General features: G+C 44.9%; 1 protein-coding gene across 1 annotated transcript in view; it reads right to left on the bottom strand.

Annotated features, from left to right (window-relative positions):
* Positions 1-22,285, bottom strand: part of LOC147640574 (HAD-superfamily hydrolase, subfamily IG, 5'-nucleotidase) — a 155,579-nt gene that overhangs the window by 30,543 nt on the left and 102,751 nt on the right. Inside the window, exons 11-13 of the mRNA XM_086813089.1 lie at positions 3,243-3,348; positions 2,943-3,106; positions 2,706-2,840 (exon numbers count right to left, since the gene is read on the bottom strand). Coding sequence (XP_086669215.1) covers positions 2,706-2,840; positions 2,943-3,106; positions 3,243-3,348 — 405 coding nt within the window. The remainder of the gene's footprint in view (positions 1-2,705; positions 2,841-2,942; positions 3,107-3,242; positions 3,349-22,285) is intronic.

The following is a 22,285-nucleotide window of genomic DNA, read 5'->3' as shown; positions in this document are numbered from 1 at the left end:
GCTAAAATTAGCAAGCAGGTTTAATTAAAAAAACACACCATGCTGTAGACACGCGACCCAAGGGAGGAAACGTGCAGGTTTGGGGCAGGCTGGGCAACGCAGTCTTCGATGTTGACGATGAGGGGAAAGCAATGCACGGAAACCAAAGAACAAATTATCGAAAGAGTCGCCTGATGTTAACGTGAGATTTTTTTTTGGGGGGGGGGGGGGGGGGGGGGGGGGGGGGGGGTTATAAAACTTGTGTGAAAAAAACGTGTTTCCTAGAAGGAAACATTTCGGAAACGTTTCCACCTTTCTTTCCTTGTAGGAAACATGTTTCGTAACTACTATGATCCCAAGCAAGCAAGGGGGCTGAATATAATCTGAATATACAGTGCACAGCATTGCTTTGCAAGTTAGCAGTCAGAGGCTTCCTTCCAAGCACTGATCCTTGGAAGAATTCCTTTATGTTTCACATCTCCAAATGTACACCTCATGGTGGTGGAGATTGGATGCTCAACTCACGTTTCATCTTTACTGAGGCAGAGTATAGGGCACCTACCTCTCTTACTCTGGCCATTATCAGAGCCTAGAGCACTATGAGACCTTTTTTTTGACAGAAGCTTCCTAGATCAGAGGATGACGCTGATAGACAGCCCAATACGGTGGAATGACTTCATTAGAGACGAGGTTGGGCAAACTTCAGGTGCATCTGGATATACCATTCTAGTGTATTTGTACCGGCCAGAATTAAGAAAAACCAGCTAAGATTTTAAGTAGCCCTTATTTTAAGGAATGATTTTTCATATATTTTAGTTATAAAACCGGCATATTGTAGGATTTTGAAACAAAAACCGGATAGATTTAAGATTTGTCCTTATATTGATTGGTTGAAAAATATGTTTTTTTCGAGCACCGGTCTTGGTGCACATGGTTGTATGGTGGATGTCCTATCAGATATCTTTATTGAGATCCTGGTGAGTGGGAGTTGATTGATGCAGCCACTCCAATGAAGAGTCAGCCTTTTTTCAGCTACAATGCCAGGCTCCTTTTATTTGGACAAATTCAGAGGACTCCTACACCTTGACCGCACTGGGAGAGTCGTGACATTACCCCATTGATTCACAACAGATTTTGGCACAAACCTTGGCACCCATACAAGAGGAGCCAGATCTCCCACTTTTGGTTATTTATTCTTACATGGTGGCCTCCCTATTACTGAGTGGAGGGCTAGTTTTGATGCAGACCCTCCTACACCAGATGCCTGGTAGCTTCTAAGACAATACGAAATTGCACATGGGGGCTCAGCTTATGAGCAGATAGAGAAGAGATACCATCTATGTGTTACTTGGGGTGCTATTGCTTGGCTCACTCAGTCTAGTCCACAGATATTTTTTGAGGGCAAGGATTTGGACACTGCCATATTGATATGGAGAGATGTGGCCCAACGATGCATGTTACTGGATATTCCTCATACACAGTATACACCACCTCTGCAGAGGATTGATACCACTTGGGAGATCATTGACAGTGTCACAACTTGGCAGATCAGGAGGGCCAGATGCACGAAGGCTCTAGAGGGCAATCAAATATATGACACTCAATGCATTTAAAATATATATGGAGATATTATTCACTCTTATGGCCACATGGGCTCGTAGGCAAGGACCATCCACATCTGCACAAGCAAAGTGCACTGTTTTCATGAGGCAGTGGGATCATGGGATCCTTTTCTCATCGACTCCCATGGGACTCTTGGCACCATTGTTCCCCACATAGGTTGAGATCACAATACATTTTGGGATGAGGATTCTTTGCTCCAGCTTCTACCCGTGATTTTATATGGTCTATTCATAGAAGTCTCTTTTCTTTTTCTTTTTTTTTACTTGGGGTAACTGCAGAAGAGATCTCTGCCTTGTGACTCCCTCTAAGGCCCATATCACTACCTCATGATATGAAGCCATGTCACTGCCTTGTGACATCCCCCAGGAGTTATGTCGCTGCTTGTGACAAAAGGAGCCTTGAAATGGAGACCTGTGGATCTATCCCTTGAATAAAGGAAGTTTAACCAAAAGTCATTTTTGATATGCTGGACCAAATTACCGAAAGTGAAGCATGTAATCAATAAGTAGCAGTTTCATAAGCTGATCATAAACAATAAAGAGATGAAATCTTCTCTTAAACTGCAGAGATGTGAAAGCAAGTTGAATAGAGGATCTGCGATTTGGCCTAGTAAGGAAGGTCAGCAAATATCCCATTGTTTGAGGAAGTTAATCAAAAGAAAAGATGGCCAGAAAATTTGCATATTTTGCCTACTCTTCGTGAAACGAGCTCTACCTAATTTGAAAAAACGAGCACACTAAAAGAACCTTTATCTTTTTAATTGTGTGTGTGTGCGCGCGCGCGCGCCCGTGCGCATGCAGGCAAGAGGTTTCAGCTGGACCTTCAAGTATAACTAAGATACCTAAGATCAATCCTAACAAAAAAGCCACCAGATGCGGAAAAACAAGCACATGATTGAACACCCTTCCCAAAGACTCTAAAAGAAGCTGATTTGAAGAGATTCACCCCTTAAGCAGATTAAGAACAGTATTATCAAAACATGTTTCTTAACTCAAGTTTCAGTAGGATCTGGGGCTTGATTATGTTGCTCACATAGAAGTTTTGACCATAAATAGTACTCGATGGTAGAATCTAAAACAGTGTTGAAAAGGAAGGGCTTGCACCTGTGCTACACGATCCTTTGTACGGCGCTGAAGAGCGAGACGTAATTGATTGAAGACATCACCCACAACCTCCTTTTGATTCATTAACTCTATCAACTTTTTCCTGTGTTCTCGACCATACTCTAAAGCCCTCACCTGTAAGCAACAAAGGCAGAAAATCCATCATTTCGGACACAAAATGACAAAGGTCATAAATATCCTGATGCAGATTTCCCCATGGTTCATTTTTTAGGCTACCTCTTTCTCCAGCTCCCTACAAATAAGAGCTGTTCTCCAGCGGAGATGAACTTTTGACTGGCTCACGTCCGTATATATATGGTCTCCAACATAAAGTGTTTGATCACCTTGAAAGCCTAAGGCCTTTTCCACCATTTGAGCACTCCCTCCACAGAAAAGACCCCCTAAAGGATGTCTACATTAGGCCTGGCATTTGAGCAAACTCTAAAATCTGAATCGGAAGAAAGAAAAAGAACTCAGAACATCGAGAATGACATTAACTTTTCAACCCAATCATCACATTATAGCGAAGCTATCTACCTGATCGAGCCTTGAAACACGGGAGCATCAATCCATCCTCTGTGACCACCTCATAAAGAGGATGAGACATTTGAAAAAACTCTGGTTTTCTTGCAGAAACTATCACCTGCAAAACTTTCTCGGACTGTGTAAAAAACTCACATGTAAAGCATGTCACTAGTCTCTCTTATCACGATTGATTGTTGCCAACATTAGAGGAGGCTTCTATTAAGTATGAGTAAACCTTACAAAATCACAGCTGGAAGCTGGAAAAAAACAAAACCTCATCCCAAAATGTAGGGTGATTTCAACCAATATGGGGCACAAACATGCCAAAAGAGTCCTCTCGGGGTCATTGAGAAAAAGATCCCTTGATCCCACTACCTCATGAAAACAGTGCACTTTGCATGTGCAGATCTGGAATGTCCCTGTATACAAGCCCATGTGGCCATAAGAGTGTGACTAATATGTTCCCATATAGTACAAATGCAGAGTGTCGTATATCTGAGTGCCCTCAGTAGCCTCTCTGTGCATATGGGCCTCCAAATCTGCCAAGCTGTGATACTGGCAATGAGCTCCCAAGTAGTATCAATCCTCTACAAAGGTGGTCTGTATTGGGTATGAAGAATATCCTGTAGCATGCAGCATTGGGCCACACCTCTTGCATATCATTATGGCGGTGTCTAGATCCCTACCCTCAAAAAATCTTTGTCAACAAGACTGAGTGAGCCAAGCAATAGCACCCCAAGTAACATAAATGGTCTCTCTCATTTTCTAGGTGCCAGTAGTATCATCTTTATTTTTCATTTTCTGGGTTTTTTTATCCAGACATTGTATCAGATCCACCATGATGTAACTTTTGGTCTCATAGGTCATTATGGCCTTTTGAAGACGTTAATATAACATTTCATTTCATTTCATTTCTCCTCAATCTCCACATAGGCTGAGCTATAGAGCCTCAAATCCTCGAAGCAGCTCTACACTCCCATATACAATGTTGCATTGTCTCAGAAGCTACTTGGCATCTGGGGTCTACTCCAAAAACAGCCCTCCACTTATTAGTGGGAAGGCCACCATGTAAGAATAACCAAAAGAAGTGGGAGATCTCCCTCCTCCTGTATTAGTGCCAAAGTCTGTGCCAAAATCTCTTTTGAATCGATGGGGTGATGTTATAGCTTTCCCAATGCGGCCGTAGAGTAGAAGTCCTCTAAGTAAAAGAAGCATAGCATTACGAACAATGTAGCTGGAAAAAGGCTTACTCTTCATAAAATCGGTTGCATCAATCAACTCCCACTCAATAGGATCCCAAAGAAGATATCTGATAGGACATTCACCATACAACCATAAGCACCAAGACCCATGGGTCACAATATCGGGCGGAGGGTGCCATTGCATTCCTGAGCGGCTAACTACTCTCATTGGATGAAGGGCAATGCCAGAAATAATCTCCAGCGTGTCACATTTCAACAATCTCCATCCTAGCTAGATAGAATTAAAAAAACGATCTCCCTCATCTTGGTGATCTAGCAAGGCTAACATTTGTAATGGCACTCCTGTCCTAGAGAAAACTCCCAACCACCTAGGATGATATTGATCATGAAATGTGCCAGTGATCCACTCATGAGGTATAGCTGCATCAATTTGATCGATCCGTCTAAGTCTCCCTCTAAGGTGCTGGGTACATACAAGTCTCTGGTCCATAGGGAGACTTTTAAAAGTTTTCCAGGCAATAAATGTCGATGCACAACTCTCCCAGCCAGGCCGCGGCATATATCCAAACGCACCCAAAGGTCGTCCAACCTTAGCTCTAATGAGGTCATTCCACATAATGGGTTGTCTATAGGCCTCATCCTCTGATCTAGGATGCCTCTATCTCAAAAAGGGTCTCATGCTACTCCAGGCCCTGATAATGGCAGCTATACGTGGAGAACAAGGTGGCCTATACTCTACCTCAATGAAGATGAAATGTGAATTGAGTATCCAATCTCCACCACCACGAGGTGTACGACAGGAAATGTGAAACATAAAAAAATCCTTCCAAGGCTTAGTGCCTGGAAGGAATGCTCTGACCGCTAGCTTGTAGAGCAATGCCCTGCACTCTATATCCAGATCTACAATATTCAGCCCACTTTTGTGTCTGGGGCGTATAACAGTCTCCATAGTCACTCTGGCCTGGGTATCTAGTGAGCCATCCAAACTGACCAAAGAAAGTTACGAAACAATCTCTGCAGCTGGCCATTGCATCCATGGCAATGAAGCAGGCTGAGGCAAGCAGTACCTGGTTACCGGCTAGATCTGATGTTTTAGAACTCCAATGAAGAAGTTTCTTCCTAATGCTCATAAGTACTGGTGCAAACTGTTGTGCACGAATTGGCAAGTATTTTATAGGCAACACCAAGCAAATTGATAGGCCTCCATTGACCAATATTTGTCTTATCACCACCTTTTGGGATAAGGTGAATAAGGCCCTCAGTAAGAGAAGAAGGCATAATCCCTGTGTTCCACATTTCCTGAAGGGCTATAGTGATATCCTCTCCAAAGTCATCCCAAACTATCATGAAAAGGTGGGTGAGAGGCCAGCATCCCATGGACACTTACCCTGAGGTAATGCATGGAGTGCCTACCTAAACTCCTAAGAGGAGAAGGGGGCATCAAGTGAAGTACACATGTCCTCCGTGATCATCTAATGCAAAGTAGCCCGAACCTTTTGTCATGCTCTATCCCTCTAGGAGGGTATGGGGCTCTGTAGTAAGAAGGCGAAAATAAAAGTCAGAGGCAATCCGCCTCAGCATGGCAGGATCCGAGTGAAGTGTGCCCTGAGTACCCTGGAACTGTCTTACACTTTCTCTGCTATGAGATGGACCATGAGTAGCAAAGAAGTGTTTATTGCATCTGTCTTCCATCTGAGTCCAAAATGACTGGCATGGCAACAATACGAGTTCTAAAGCTCAGCCCTAACAATACATAAGGTATCTTCAATCCATTGGGCATCCGGGTGCTTTTCATGTTCCCTCTGTAATGCTGATAATCTACATCCGATAGCCCTCGCATCATGGTCAATGACCTTCAGTCTCCTAAGTAAGGCCATCCTGTGGTAAAAATCACTCACACACTCCAATGTGGAAGCCACACTCCCTAGGCCATCATAAAAGTCATGAGATCTCCACACATCTATCACCTGTCGTGAAAGCCCTCCATCTGAGTAGAAATGCTTAGGAATATGCACACCAGGAGTAGAGCCATGGTATCCTAGATCTTTAATACATAAAACCACCGGGCAATGATCAGATTTGGAGTGCCAAGTGCTATGAGTGTATGTCCTCCCCTATCAAGAACCCAATCATCAATTTAGAAGCGATCTAAACGTGCATAGATGCAACCTGCATCCCTCCTCTTATTAGACCAAGAAAAGAGGAGAGAGGATGGCCTCCTTTGAATATCATCCTTAAGCCAACAATCTCTGCCATGTATAGTAAGAATACACCTCTCCTAGGAGGCTCTCTCAAGTGGGTGCACCATACCCACTTGTCCCTCCTCTTGTCTGTGGGTTGCTCAACCATATTAAAATCATGATCCAATGATCAGCATGAGGAAGCAAAACAATGAGGGCCTTCCAAAAGGAAATCCTCTTCTCTCTATGATTAGGTGCATACATGTTCAGAATACCAATATGTCTGCCATCCTGCATAATGATAATCCACTGCACTCTAGCAAGCAGAACGACACCATGGCCAATGATGCAAGTCAAGATAGGGGTTCACACTAAAATACTTACACCACCTTTGGTCCCTACAGCTCCCGACCAAAAGGTGTGACCGGATAATAACTTGCCAGGTCAAGTCTTGGAAGTACTTGTCCTTCCCAAGCTACCCTCGTCTGCTTCCACAACGGTTACCACAACCTCTAATGGAGTACCCCGAGTTTTTGTTCTTGTTCCTAACCCTTACTTAGCCCTTCCATCAGTGATGGTTACATCTTATTACAGAGACCGGATGGCTCACATTCTCGACAGAGGATGGAGATTACTGGCAGAGCAGATTAGTGTCCTATTTGCTACCAGCATGGTCATATTGCTAGAGATTGTCCTAGATCCAAGGGCCGCATTAGGACGCAGCGTGGACATGTTCATCAGATGTCTCCCCCTAATGCCGCTCCTGCACCTCAGCATACTACACAGCGATGGGTGATGGCAGGTGTCTCCAGACCCCCATCCCTACACCAGTGCCTATGCACTCAATGGAACACCCTATGCATCGGTAATTGGGTTGTCATGGTGATGAGGATACATTGCAGCAGGAATGTAATGATGATGTTACGTCACATTTTGCATTGCAGCTGGATTGTAATGATGATACTACATTATGCTCCCCTTCTCCCATTCTTGAGAGAAGGGAAAGGATTTCTACCCGGAATGGCAAGAAAAGGTGGGCTTCTCCTTGGAGAATTTCCCTTCCCTCACTTATGCAAGATGCATTCCCGCCTTGAAAGGGGGTCTTCTTCATCGACCACGAGATTCAGTCACAGCTTTCAGTCCTTGTCTTCATGAGGATTGTCTCATGGAACATACAAGGGCTTGGTGGTGTTTTCCGCGTCGTTTGAAACGGCTTATCAAGAACCAGCTTCACTCTGCAATCACGGAAGGTGCTCCTATGGAAGGCAAAACCCGAGGAAGAGCGGGAAATCTCAGAGAGATCGAAGTCAGACGCCGATCCTCTGCCATAGGATCAAAGTCAAGCCGGTACTCCAAGAAGAATAATTCTCATGGGCCAAGGGGAAAAGGGTTGCCAGCAAGTGCCTAAGATGTGGCTTCCAGGGAATTGAAGTCAACTTGGAAAAACCCTCGTCCAAGTAAACGTGCATCAAGAAAGTGCACCACCAGCTCCAAAGGGAGGGCTGCCAGAAGCCAATCTCTAACTTGAGAGCAGGCAGGGTGAGATAGACCCTCCCAAAAAGAGTGGTCTTCATTTCATTGTCGATGTCGCTTTGGAGGATGAGAAGCTTGTCTTGGCACAGAAGCCATACAGTAGGAGTTTTTGGTAAGCTGGCCCAGGTAACAAAGCGGGAGGGGCAGGAAGAAGGGCTGGAAAAGGGGTGGAAGAGGAAGAAAGGCAAGACGACTGCAGAGGACAGATGCGGAAGCTGGGTGAGAAAGCGGGCAGGAGAGAGGACAGGCAAGAGAGGGCGAATGGCAGGAAACGAGAAGGCGGGCAGCAAGCGGAACGCAGAATGCAGGCAGGAGAAAAGGCAGACAAGAGAGGGCGGACGGCAGGAAACGAGAAGGCGGGCAGCAGGCATGCGCAGCAGTACGGGGGCTTTGCTCTTCCGTTTCACAGGCCAGCCCATCAAATTGTTACCAACATTTCAGCTGGTACAGTGCAGAAACCAAATGAGCTCAGTCTAGTGTTTTGTTTGTACAGTTACCATAATCCACCATCTAATTCGGTAAATCCTTTCACATCCAAAGTTTCAAGCTGGAATTATGATTTTTAGAGCCAACACGGTTCAAAAGCCTTAATAATTTCTCAAAGCACACTTCCCTCTTAAATTCTTGCAATGCTTCTGCAACACAGAACATGGTCATCATGGCAATGCCACAGGAAAAACAAACAGAAGTTATGATTACATGCACAATCCCAATCTTCCTTAGTCTATATTCTCTAAACTGGTTGGCTTTTCTATCTTTTTTACACGCCTTAGCTTTCATCTTTATATGATCTACCATCTTCTCAGTGCCATAATAACACTGCAATCTTCTCTATAACTATTGTCTTTTCATATTCTTTTATACCCTTGGCTTCCCCAAGCTCCGAGCTTTCCCACTCCTCTATCTTCTTTAAAACTCTTGGCTTCACATCTTTTCTTCTGGCTCTCTATCATCTCCAAACCCAATAACCTTTCATAATCTCTAGATCCCTGGGCTTTTTACATTGAATCACTTGGCTTTCTACCTTCCCAAAACCCTTAAGGCTTCTTTGTTCTCTTTATCTATATCTTCTGGATGTAAGGCTGCTTTCCCGTTGGTTCTGAAAGAAAACAAAGATAAAAGCCAAAGGTTTGCACATATTCACTCAAAACAGGGCGAACAGCAAGTTTGTTTAGATATAGATTGCTGCATATTGAACTTGTTGAAAAAGAGGACAGATCTGACATAACAAACAAGAGACTTGCACAGACTCACTTTGAGACACAGTGAATACCTAATGTATTGATATACATTGCTGAAGAATGGACAAGAAAGCGTTTTAAAGCAAACGTACTAATAACGTCAAGCAGAGAGAATAATTACCTTAGCTTCTTGTCAACCCGGAGGAGCTCCCACTAGCAGGGACATAGGGTGCTGGCCACTCCAAGTGCTCTTGCTGCTGAAAAGACTGAATGCTAAGATGAGGGCTAGCCTCTGCATGTGAGTTCAGTAAGAGAACAAACTATTTACAAGTCACACAACACTTTCTTTCCCACTTTTTTAGTGTAAAAATCTGCCTTTGGCTCACTTTTAGAGCCTAGTCTCTTGCATCTGACCAAACACTTAACATGAAGGCCCATTTCCACTTCGTTTCCACCACCCTTCATGGCGTGAAGTGTTGATCATCGCTTCATGGCATAAACGGCAGATCCCCTTTCTGGCTCAGGAGGAGTAACAATTTTATTCTAGCCTCACTTGCATATAGTGCTCACAGTTGCCGATCATGTGGATCCACTTGGCACTTCCAGTGGTCTAGGTTGTGCACATCGCAGTTTGTTATTTCCCACCTGAGGCATCCACCTTTGCAAAAGACTAAATGCCAGATGGCCAATCACCTATGCACCACTGTTTGCAGACATTGCAGTTTGTTATTTCCCACCCAAGACATCCACCTTTGCACAAGACTAAATGCCAGGTGGCCAATCACCTATGCACCATTGTTTGCAGACATTGCTCAACAAGGAGACCTTGGACGATTTCAATGCATACCTGATCCTCCTAATACTCTAGTCTCTGCATCATTTTGTGTGAGAGTTGTATTGAAATGTCCTTGATCTCCAAAAACAGTGGGTTTCATGGTGCACCAACACCAGTGAGTAAACTCCACCCAAAGTCTTTTTCCGGTGAGAGAAAAGAGTATGAGGACGTCTATATGAAAAGTTGGTCGGGCAAATGGTCAACCTTACAAATAACAAAAAACTTGCTTGACAGCCTCCCAATGCCTCCGGCTATGCATAAATCTACTCAATTGTGAGACTCCAAACTAAATGTATGGCCTTGTATTGCATGAGTAAATCAGACATCCAACATCCTGCTGATACAATATGTCATCAAAAGGGTCACTTGGATCCTGGAGCCTAAGCCTAGCACCTATCTTCACTGGTGTAGCAACAGGCTCGTAGCCTTCAAGATTAAACCTTTCTAGCAACTTCTGTATATACTTTGACTGCAACATGACAATATTATCATCACACCGAAGAAACTGAATGCCCAAATAGTAATGGAATGGAGTAAAATCTGTCATCTCAAATGGCACGTGTAATTCAGTCTTGAAGGCTAAAATCTTCTCATTAGAGGAGCATGTCATCAACATATAAATCGATGACCAAGGAAAATTTTAAGTCCTCTTGACATAGAGGGTACTCTCAGTTGGACTATTTTGAAACCCAAGAGCAATCAAGTATGCATGAATCTTCCCAGCCCATGCTTTAGGTGCCTCCTTGAGGCTTGCACACTTTGCACTCCCGATCCTTCTGAACAAATCCACAAGGTTGAGATAACATAGACCTCCTCATGTCAATCACCATTCAAAAAGGCAGTCTTAATGTCCAACTGATGTACATGCCAACCATGATGTGGTGCCAATGCAATGATACACCTAATGCTAGTCATTCGAGATGTGGGGGCATAGGTCTCATTACAATCGATGCCCTTTTGCCGAGCATAACCCTTCACTTTGTAGGGGTCAACTACCATTAGCCTTACACTTGAGCTTGTAAACCCACTTTGTACCAATGGCTTTCTTGCCATAAGGAAACTTACCTGCTCCATAAACAGCTGACCCAAATTGTACAAAAGTAGGGGTGAATCAAATATGTCATGTGAGCATACACTTTGCTGTTTTTTGCTTGAAAGCATGGGCTGAACTAACTTTTCCACTAAAACATCTCTACTTACCAAAATCCACTTTGTGGCCAGATGGTAGAGTCTATATCCCTTGCTTTTAGAGCTATATCCCACAAATATGCATTTAACCACCTTATCATCCACCTTACTTCATTGTTGCTTAGGCACAAGAGCATAAGCAAGACAATCAAAAATACGCAAATGAGCCACAAAGCGCTTCTTGCCATTCCAAGCTTCGTAAGGCGGGCATAATGGTCTCCAAGGCCTTCATAGAACACCTGTTCAATACATAAGTGACACACATAATTGCCTCCAACCAAAAACCATGAAGCAAGCCTTGGCCTTTTACCATGCACCGTGACATCTCCATGAGAGATCTGTTTGTCCTCTCAACCACACCATTTTGCTGAGATGTGTAGAGCATTATACATTGATGCTTTATGCCTCTTTCAGTAGTATATGCATAAAATTCCTTCAACATATACCCCACCCCCCTCCCCCCTTTATCCGTACGTAGAGTTTAAATGTTGACACATCTTCAGCCATGGAAACATAGTGTTTGAAACACATAAAAACCTCTGACTTCTCCTTTAATGGATACACCTAGGTGTGCCTGGAGTAATCATCAATAAAAGTGACGAAGTAGAGATATCCCCCGATGGATGGTGTCCTCTCATGGGACCACATACATCACTGTGTATGAGCTGTAATTTCTAGACAACCCTTCCTGATCCATCCTTTGAGAATGATAACCGTTGCATTTTGCCCAAAATGCACCCCAAGCTGTGGCAACTCAGACACCATATCTTGCCTTTCAAGGTGCAACAAACTGCCAAAATTCAAGTGGCCGAAGGAGGCATGTCATAGATTCGCATCTGTCATAGCATGTGGGACACTAATTGTTGGGAATCAAGGTCTTCCCTCTATGTTGCCGGAATACACAGCGGATATGAGACAAACTACTGAGAGCACAACATAGCAAGACACCAACACGAAGATGAGCAAACGCAAGAGAACCACCAGCTTGAAAAATGCTGAGCTGTGTGTGGAAGAGAAAACGCAGAAGAGAGAGAGTGAAGCTATATGAACTCTGCACTATGTACAAGATCTAATAGAATACCCAATGCATAATGGAGTGGGGACAGGGGCAGTATTTATACCACCCCCCCTATGCTGGTTGGCCAGCAAAAAGGCAGCCGACTGCATCAAGCAGTCAACCACCCCCCCTATGCTGGTTGTCCAGCAGCCGACTGGCTGCTGCTCGACAAGCTGACGAATGCATCAAGCAGTCGACCAGCAAGGGGATAGTCGGCCACGTACAAGGCTCGAGTCGGCCAGCAAATAACAGCCCCACAACCATAAAAAACAGGAAAAAAATACGAAAAGTAGAAAAAAATGGAGGAACACTGAGCAATGCTCCTGGGCAGGCACAACCACAACAAAGGCCCTCTATGAGATAATGTACAGACAGGAGATGACTGCTAACACCCCCTCTTAGCTCCTCGATGTGGAACCAACCCCAGTGAGCTGGAGTGCTACCAGAGCATCGCCTGAGGTAGAGCCTTTGTGAAGAGGTCTGCCGCATTGTCCTCCATCGAACAAAACTCTAGCAAGATGTCATCAGCAAAAAACTTCTCACGAACAAAGTGCCTCTGGATGACCGTGGGTTCCTCCTATGGAAACCCAATCTCGCCAAGTAACCTCTGCAACCGCACCACCTCGCATGCAACACCACAAGCAGCCTGAACTCTCCCTCTGTAGATGACAAGGCAATAGTTGGTTGCCTCTTGCTGCTCCATGAAACAGCTCCAGAGGCAAGGGTAAAACCATAGCTTGATGTAAATCTCCTTGTGTCTGGATCTCCTCCCCAATCTGAGTCACTCCAACCTTCGAGTTTGACTCCATCCGTCGTTCCCCCTCTAGTATCATAGCAGAGTCCAAGATCCTTCGTACGCTGCAGAAACCGCAAGATCCGCAATCCTGCATCCCAATGAGTCTTCAAAGGCGTCTACAGAAATGAGCTCAACAGCCCCACCAGGAAGCTCAAGTCCAATCTGGTGTTCAGCATCCAAATCAATGAACCAAATCGCTTCCGAAACAAAGAGGCATCAACCTGCTCACAAGGATCATTGGTATGCCAAGTCCTGGTACCTGTTGAAGACCATACACGATCTTCCGGAACCTGTAAACCTGGCACCTCAAAGCCTGGAGACTGCTCAACATCCTCCTCCACCTGCAAGTCACCATCTGCCACTTGCTTGGCTTTCCTACAAGTCCCCTAGAAAAGAGCTTCCTCAACTGCAGGAGGCCCTTTGTCCCAACTGATACGAGACATCAGAGCATAGTTCATCTGTAAAGGCTCCTCAGACTGACGGACGCAAGAACTCGAATGTTCCTGCCTACTGCTGCCAACATCTGGCAAGCCATCCACCATTGGGTCCTGAAAAGCCCGCCGCAACGTATCCACATTCAAGTGGTCATGACGAAACTACCACACATCACCAAACTGAGAACCTATAAGAGAGAGTGCTAAGAGTTTGTAAATCCCATTCTCCACTCCGCCTTCCCATACAATCCGGCCTGTCGCTTTGTTCCAGAGAGCAACAAAATGCTGCTCAAACTCCACCCGTACACCAATCTTGCAAACCCCATGCACTGACAACAGATGAAAACCAAGAGATGGGACAAAAAGAACTCGGGAGAAATGCTTCCCCCCTCTGCCATCGGGAACAATCTCTAACCTGCCCTCACTATGAATAGGGATAGTGGACTTGTCACCAATCAGGATGTGACCTACGTGCCTCCAAAGATCTTGTAATAACTCTCGAGAAGGAGTCATGTGCCTAGAAGCACCACTGTCTAGAATCCAATCCCGAGTGTCCCTAGCGGTGAGTCCAACCGCCTCCCTGCTCGAAGAAGATGAAACGCCGGTGTCCATAATCTCAAAGTGCACAAAAGCCGGAGTCTTCACGGTTACTGCTGAGGAATCTACACCCTGCTCGGTGCTCCGCTTAGGACATTTTCTCCAATAATGGCCTTTCTCGCCACAATTGTTAAAGTTTCTCTTTGCCTTCAAGGCGTCACGATCCAAGTCGGGCTCCTACTCGGAAGACTTCTCCTGTGAAGACTTCCCTTTGCCCTTACTGCGGCCTTGCGACCGCTGGCCCGTCAAGGCCTCAGAACCTCTGCCCTGTGGATGGTTCGTAAAACGCTCTTCCTGGTCCAAGACCATAGGCACAAGATCCTCCCATGTGATGGTGTTAAGCCTACCACTGGTGGTCAAAGCGGAGTAGAAAGCTGAGTACTGAGAGGTCAGATGAGACGACAAAGTGATGGCCATGTCCTCTAAAGATATCTTTCAACTCAAACATTTCATCCCGAAACGCAGAGTTTCAACCCGAAATGTTTCACTCTATGACAGGCACCAACTAAAACGCCAGACTAAAACGCCCATATATATATATATAAAGTCAAGAGAGAGAGATTCTAGGTCAACTATTTTTTAGTATAAAAATCACAAAATTACTCACATAATACATTACCACGCAAGTATAAAAGACATCTCTACTATTAATACTTAAACTTCAAATCTCAAAGTTTCGAAAATTTATATGTTTCACTTTGAAGGTTTCAGTGGGCTGAAACGCTTTATGCGTTTTAAAGATTTCACGTTTCAGGCTACCTGAAACGCATTTCACGGTGACCATGTCTAGCAATGGCCGAGACTGACACTTAAGTTCTTCTTGATGCCAGGTAGCTAGCTACATACAAGACATCTGAGAGAGAGATTGCCCCACCATTGGTAGTAGTGAGCATAACGTTTTCAACTCCTTTCACTGCATATGAGGAGTTGTTTACACATGTTACTGTACCTCCTTGAGGAGCAGTCCCAAGGGAGGAAAACAAAACACGCTGATAATTAATGTGCTTGCTAGTACCACTATCAAAGTACCAAACATATGTATTTGCTACTAATAAGCGTACATCATGAATAGAAGGATCATAATTACAATGCACGACGAAAGCCCAATCATTATGTGCATAGCTTATTGATGACTCTTTTTTAACACTAGGTGCTATTGCATCAGTGACAGACATGCCAAAATCTTTCTTCTCCTTCTCTAGCTTTTTCCTTCATTCATTCATGTAATGACCAGGTTTCTTGCGATAGTTGCACTTGCCCTTCTTCTTAGGCTTGTCGCCTTCTTTCTCCACATCCTTGTCAGAGAGTATAGAGCTGAATCAGTCTTTGGCTACTAGCCACCCTGTGAAGAGACTTTGCCTTTGCCTCTGGATTGACTGCTCTTCTTGCAAGAGCATTCAAACCAACTCATGAAATGACACAACATGTGGATTACCCTTCATCATGAGAATACTCGTAGAGGAAAAACTATGGTATGAGTTGAGCAATGCATTGAGAACAATGGGCACCAATGAATTGTCAGGATCCATCTCATTCACACTTGCAACCTGTCCTTCAAATCTTTGATTTTCATAAGAAAACCATCCATCGAATCTCCCTCATTCATATGCTCTCACTCAAGCTGTCGCACACACACAAGAAGACAACATGTGCCTCGTTGCGTACCTGATAAACCGTAAAGCGCAACGAGCACTTTACCAATTACGCATCCCTCGTAATCTTGAATGAGCAAATATGAGGAATTATGCTTCTCTTCACGGACAATGCAATCAAACCATGTGCATTGGCATCTCTGCCATCCCATCTAGTTTTCTCCGCAATAGGGGGGGTGGGGGATCTATCGTCGAAGTAGACGCAATATCACTCTCCGAAACACATGTAGCAGCCTACTGGTGTGCTCGCAAGGCAGGGCATGCTAAAGCCCCATCACCACATCCCAAAAGCCTTTGGCAACAAGTACACGCTTCATCATGTACAACCACAATGGAAATTTGGTGCAATCCAACTTATCCTCAGCACCAAGCATTCCAAATACATCATTGCCAACCATTACTACTAAAAAATGCAATATCTGACCCTCACCAAATGCAATTGTCCCAACACTGTCGCAAGTGCAATGCCACTGAATGCAGCCTGTACTACTAAAAAATGCAATATCTGACCCTCACCAAATGCAATTGTCCCAACACTGTCGCAAGTAGCCCACTGAATGCAAGTATGGCTGCAAGTAGCCCACTAATAGACCTGGAGATAATCTCTCACCCAAACACAAAGGAGCACTGACTGCAAGTAACTTCTACAAGTGTACTAAAATGCAAAGTAATGTAGAGATAGAGAGCGTGTAGAACCTGTTGATGAAGATTGCATGCTGCACGCCAAGGTCAAAGTAGATTGGAGGTGGTTGATGCATATTAACGCCGAGGTCGAAGTAGATTGCAGGCGGCAAAGGTGCTAAGATGACCGAAACCCCAAAAACAAAATGGTCACAATCGAGCAAAAATGAGGGGTGCCCATGTAAGGCTGCCATGGAATTGAGCGCCAACACACACACACAACACCCCCCCCCCCCCCCCCCCCCCCCCCCAGGGGCCTGCGGTTGAGAGGGCCGAGCTGAGCAGATCTCGTGGTGCTGCCGAATGGCCAAGGCGGTAGTGGTTCCCTACACACCTCTGCTGCGAGTTGTACGTTGAGCTGACAGCGCAAAGTGCGTGCAAAGCCCAGCACAGATAGGAGGAGGGCAATGTTTTAGCACAAGTCGATGGTGCACAGTATGTGGCACAGTATGAAGGCAACAACACAGTATGTGGGCAGCAGCATGCTCTGGTAGCCGACAGCAGGAAGGAGAACCTGCTCTAATACCAAATGTTGGGGCTAGGGTTTGGAGCAGCAGCTACACAAACACACATGGTGAACTCAGTTGTGCGCAAGAGAGAGAGAGAGAGTGACACACACAACTCAATGTAATAAAAGTCGAGGTAGGGGGGATCTAGGCTGTACTGAAATGGGGGGCATCTGTATGCCATGTGCACACTGCTAGCCGTGGGAGCTGATCTCTGCCAAGAGTGGATCTGAATGTAAGTGATGGTCAAAAAGAGGGCATCTGTAACCAATGGGGCCACCCTAATCTATGCATGTAAAATGTCATGTGGTACAGATAGCTTACTCCTGACCATGAGTGACAGCTGCATCACCTCTAGCCTCTCTATGCTCCTTCACTCATCCTTCCCTAGGCCTGGCCCCAGAATGATGTACCATACATAGATGCTAGTTGTACCAAGTGTGAAAGAGCCAACACATACTAAGGGGCTGCTGGAAATGTGATTGGAAACACTCTCTCTCATGACGGGCTAGAGAGGCAGGCCCCTCGCTAGTCGTTAGTGGCAGCCATGGTCATGCAAAAATGGGGGCTATAAAAGTGACTTCAAGGTATACGTACTTATGCACAATCTCCATGGGGCCTCTATGGATGTGACCACATAAGATGTGTTGAAGACCATAACCTTAAGAAAGATAATCATGAGGTGACCACATAAGATGTGTTGAAGACCATAACTTTAAGAAAGATAATCATGGGGTGGCCACATCAGATGTGTTTTATCCAAGTTGACCGTAAGGTCTCTCTCCTTGCAAAATCTGTCCCGATAGATACAATTTTTTTTGCAAACCCTTGGCTGAATTGAGATCACTTCTATTTAGGCCAATGGTGAGCCTCTACCTCACCCACCAAAGAGCGTAGGTGACAGAACTTCACATCCCTTCGATCTTTATTGGCATGTTGAGTGTAGGCCTCCTGCACTTTAGCTACTCTATCTTTGACTGATTCCAAGATCTCCTGGTAAGACTCCGTCAATCCGATCGCTTCAAGGACTGAAGACAAGGTTCTAGTCAATAGCGACTGGGATGGTCTTCCAAACGCTACTTCATAAGGAGTCCTGCCAATAGCTGAAGAAAACGAATCATTCAAAACTGCTTGAACTAAAGGTAAATAAGATTCCCACTTACCTCGCTGATCGTGGACATAAAACTTCAGCACCTCGAAGGTCAACTCGTTGTAAATTTATGTCTGGCCGTCAGTCTGTGGGTGAAACGCATTGGAAAAGTTCAATTTAGTACCAAAATTGTCAAACAACACCCTCCAGAAATGACTAGTAAACTTCGCATCTCGGTCTGACACTATGATTCTAGGAATCCCACCAATCGGGTACCAATGCCGAATGAACAAGTGGGCAACGTCCTCGGCGATCACTTTGGCCCTACATGGAATAAACATAACAAAATTGCAAAATCTATCAAAAATAGTCAAACATTGCATGTTACACTTACCCAAGACTGGGAGGCAAATTTGTCACAAAATCCATAAATCTATCTTGGCAAGGTCCTTTGGAAATGGATAAAGGCTGCAACAACCCCATCTTCTTCCCACGAGGAGCTTTCACTTTCTGACAAACCTCACAGTGTTGCACATGAGTGAACACGTCTCACGTCATCTTTGGCCAATAGTATTGCCTTTCTAGCTTCTACAAAGTTGAATTCATGCCCCAATGACCACCGGTGATGGCATCATGGGTGTCGTGGAGAAGAGCTGCCCTGAATGATTTCATGAGGCAATCTTTGTAGAAAAGCCAACCCTCCCGTATCAAAAAGGGGCATGGTCCTATGGCATCCAATGCATGTTCGCACTGTGTACTAAATTCCTCGGAATCCGCATACGTGTGCTTCATATTATCTAGTCCCGTACCAACAAGGTCTAGTCTAGTGGTCCATATCAGACTTACTATTCTCTTTCTGCTCAAAGCATCGGCCACTAGATTGGCCTTTCTTGGAAGGTACTCCATCATGCCACCAAATTGCTGGAAAATTTAGCTCCAGCGGTGCTGATGATCACTCCACTGTGCACTTGGCATTGTCTGAATCCAACGCAATTCCTAATGGTTAGTGCGAACCTCCAATTCTCTCCCATAAAGAAAATGCTTTTAATGTTTCAGGGCCTAAATCACTATGAGAGTCTCGATCATAGACGAGTAATTCTTTTCTGCGAGTAGCAGCTTATGAGACATGTAAGCTACTAGATGGCCATTCTGCTGTAAAACAGCTCCAATCACGATGTTACTTGCATTGGCGATTACCTAGAACGGCTCATCCCACAAAGCCAACACTAGACAAGGAACCACTGACAAGGCCACCTTGCGGTTCTTGAATGCCTCCAAAGCCCATGGAGTCACTTAGATCCATTGCCTTCTAGCCTTGACACTCTTAAGCAAATTTGTAGATCCGCCAAGAGGTCAGAGAACTTGTCGATGTCGAGTTTGTGGTCCAACTCTGTTTCTATTCCCTTGGACACGCGGTATGGAAACTTGCTCGGGGGATCCAAGCCAAGGAGTAGGTCAATCTCGTGGTCCTCTGGTTTAGACGGGGGAAGGTGAGAAGGGAGATTCTCCCAAAGAAAAATCTTTTTGAACTCCTGATGGAGAGCCTAGTACTCCTCGGAAGCATTGGCCATCGTCTGGGCAGTCTGGATATAAATCATTGCACATTTTGTGCCTTTCCATATTTCTCGTTTAGCGTGCATGTGGCTTATGAGAGGAAAGTTTGGAATTCTTGACTCACACTTCATGATTACTGGGGCTTTTGACACATTTCGGATAATCTGAAAAGTGTCTATCCCAATCAATGTCTGGCTAGAACTTGTGAAACCGTTGAATTCCCAAAATAATGTTTGCTCCTACAAGGGGGCTAACCATAAAATCTCGCACAAATTCGATGCGCTCAATCCCTAGTTTAGCACCTTGAGCTTCAAACTTGATGCTCGTCGCCATGCCTTTGCTAAATCCCTCTACCTTCTTGTCTACCGAAGTCAACAGGAACCGGGCTCACCAAGCGGCCTGTTTTGTGACCACATCTTCCGTGCTAACTGTCAAACAAGACGACGACTCTCTGGCCACCTATGTAGCCAAACGTCTTGTGCAATTCATTGCGCTCATACTCCTGGTCTTGGTCACCCTTCTGCTTATCTTCGAGCTCTCGGCTAACGATTGCACCAACCAAAGAACTAGGGAGACGACCGTTGGGGTCTATGTGGAAGCGGGGCTCACCACGAAAGCCGTGGAGGCTAGGGGTGGTAGTCTTCTTTGGACAATCCTTATCAGTATATCCTTTTGTATGACAAAAGAAACACCTTCCCTCCTTCTTGTACTGGGTTGTTTCTTCTAGACTCAACTTACCACCGGTCTTGTCTACATGAGCTTTCTACACTGGAGTAAGCTTGGGCACATTAGTTGAGTTCTTGGAGCCAGAGGCTTCCGTGTTGTCCAGAGGAAGACCCCGTCTAGTCATGGCCTTTTCTCCCCGAGGCGGATATACCTTGGGAGTGGAAGGCTAGGAAGTCTTGGGCTTTCCTCCATTGTACTTCATCTCAATACCTTGCGCAAGCGAGAGTGCATCCTCAAAGGTGGCTGGCTGAAACATACGCACTTCACACTGGATTTGCGTATCAAGGCCATAGAGGAACTGCCCTTTCTTGTCCTTATTAAAAATGCCCAATTGCAAACATAAGTTTGAAATTTTATTGGCATACTGCAGGACTAGTTGCATGTTTTGACAGACCCCCTTGAACTTGCATTCGAGTCGCTCAAGGTAATGGGGCGGTAGAAACCGCCGCTTAAGATCTGAGACGAATTCGTCCCATACATAATCTACCACACCGAAGCTAGTGTGGGCATGAGCCCACTGAGTCCACCATGGGATGGCCTCGCCCTCACTCTATCAGTATCATTTTTCTTAACAATAGCAAAATAAGCTTCAAATTGATGCAACCAGGAATAAAGGGTCGTGGGGTCGAGGAAGAAGCTCATATCGCTCTTGCTTCTAAAGCTGCAAGATATCTTTCGTGATCCACACGTCGTCTAGCATCTTCTTGTATGGCAGCACAGGATGCTGCCGCATAGCCTTGGTTCAATTCATGGGGCTTTTGTGAATTATGTGCAATTGATACATAAATCAACCCATTGGTGTTCAAAAATTTGGAATTTTTCAGTATTGCAATTATCTGCAACCTTGTATTTGGGGCAAAACATTTGCACATGACCTTGTGGTTACCTGGCATTGCACTCTGGTGCATTTGGGATTTCGCCTACCGGTGCTTTTTATAGCATATTTGGTTGCACGTGTTTGCATATCTCTTCGTAAAGAGATTTCAACAAATGGCTGGAAATACGACCCATATATTCAAGGTTTTGTCCCAAGAGGACAAATTGGATGGCAGTAATTACCTTCAATAGAGTTTCATGGTACAAAACCTTCTTGTGGCCAAAGGATTATGGGGTTATGTGTCAGGTGAAGATGTACGCCCTGTTGACATAGCACCTAACACGCCTAGCCGTGGTGCTCAACAAGCTGCAGTACCTACTCCCTCACAGGAGCAGAAAAGATGGAATACTCGCGATGCCCAAGCAATGACTTTGATTGCCTTATGAGTAAAGCGATCAATCATACCGCATATCCGGTCTTGCAGGCCCTCACGGCGAGCTTGGGATGTACTTGAAACCATGTATTAAGCAAAGAATGAGGCTAGGGATGCATATCTCAAGAAAGAACTTGAGAACTTGGACATGAATGATGGTGAAAGTATGGTTGATCATCTTACGAAGATGGTGATAGTATGGCTGATCATCTTACGAAGATCCACGATCTTCAGGAGCAGTTGCTCAATATTGATGAGGTCATTTCTGAAAAGGAGCTGGTTTCCAAGACACTATCATCTCTGCAAGAAACTTACTTTAACTTCCACACATCGCTCACTCTATCTATGCGGGGAAACCCAAAACCAATCTTGTTTGAAGAGTTGGTTGGCTTGTTACTTCAGGAGGAGCAGATTCGGAAGAACAAATCTTCCATCATGCGTGGTAGGGATGGGGACTTTGTTTCCCAAGACAAGGACGAGAGAAAAGCCAAAAGCAATTTTCAGCCAAAGGCCGATTCGGGACAACCTTCACAAAAGGCTAAAAATGATGCAAGCAAGCCCAAGAAAAAGGCCAAATGTCACTACTGCAAAAA

The sequence above is a fragment of the Cibotium barometz genome, chromosome 2 (assembly GCF_041138505.1).
Source record: "Cibotium barometz isolate CiBa-2024 chromosome 2, ASM4113850v1, whole genome shotgun sequence".
In the NCBI taxonomy this organism is placed as follows: domain Eukaryota; kingdom Viridiplantae; phylum Streptophyta; class Polypodiopsida; order Cyatheales; family Cibotiaceae; genus Cibotium; species Cibotium barometz.
Note: the sequence above shows the minus strand (reverse complement) of the source record. Positions and strands in the feature narration are given on the sequence as shown.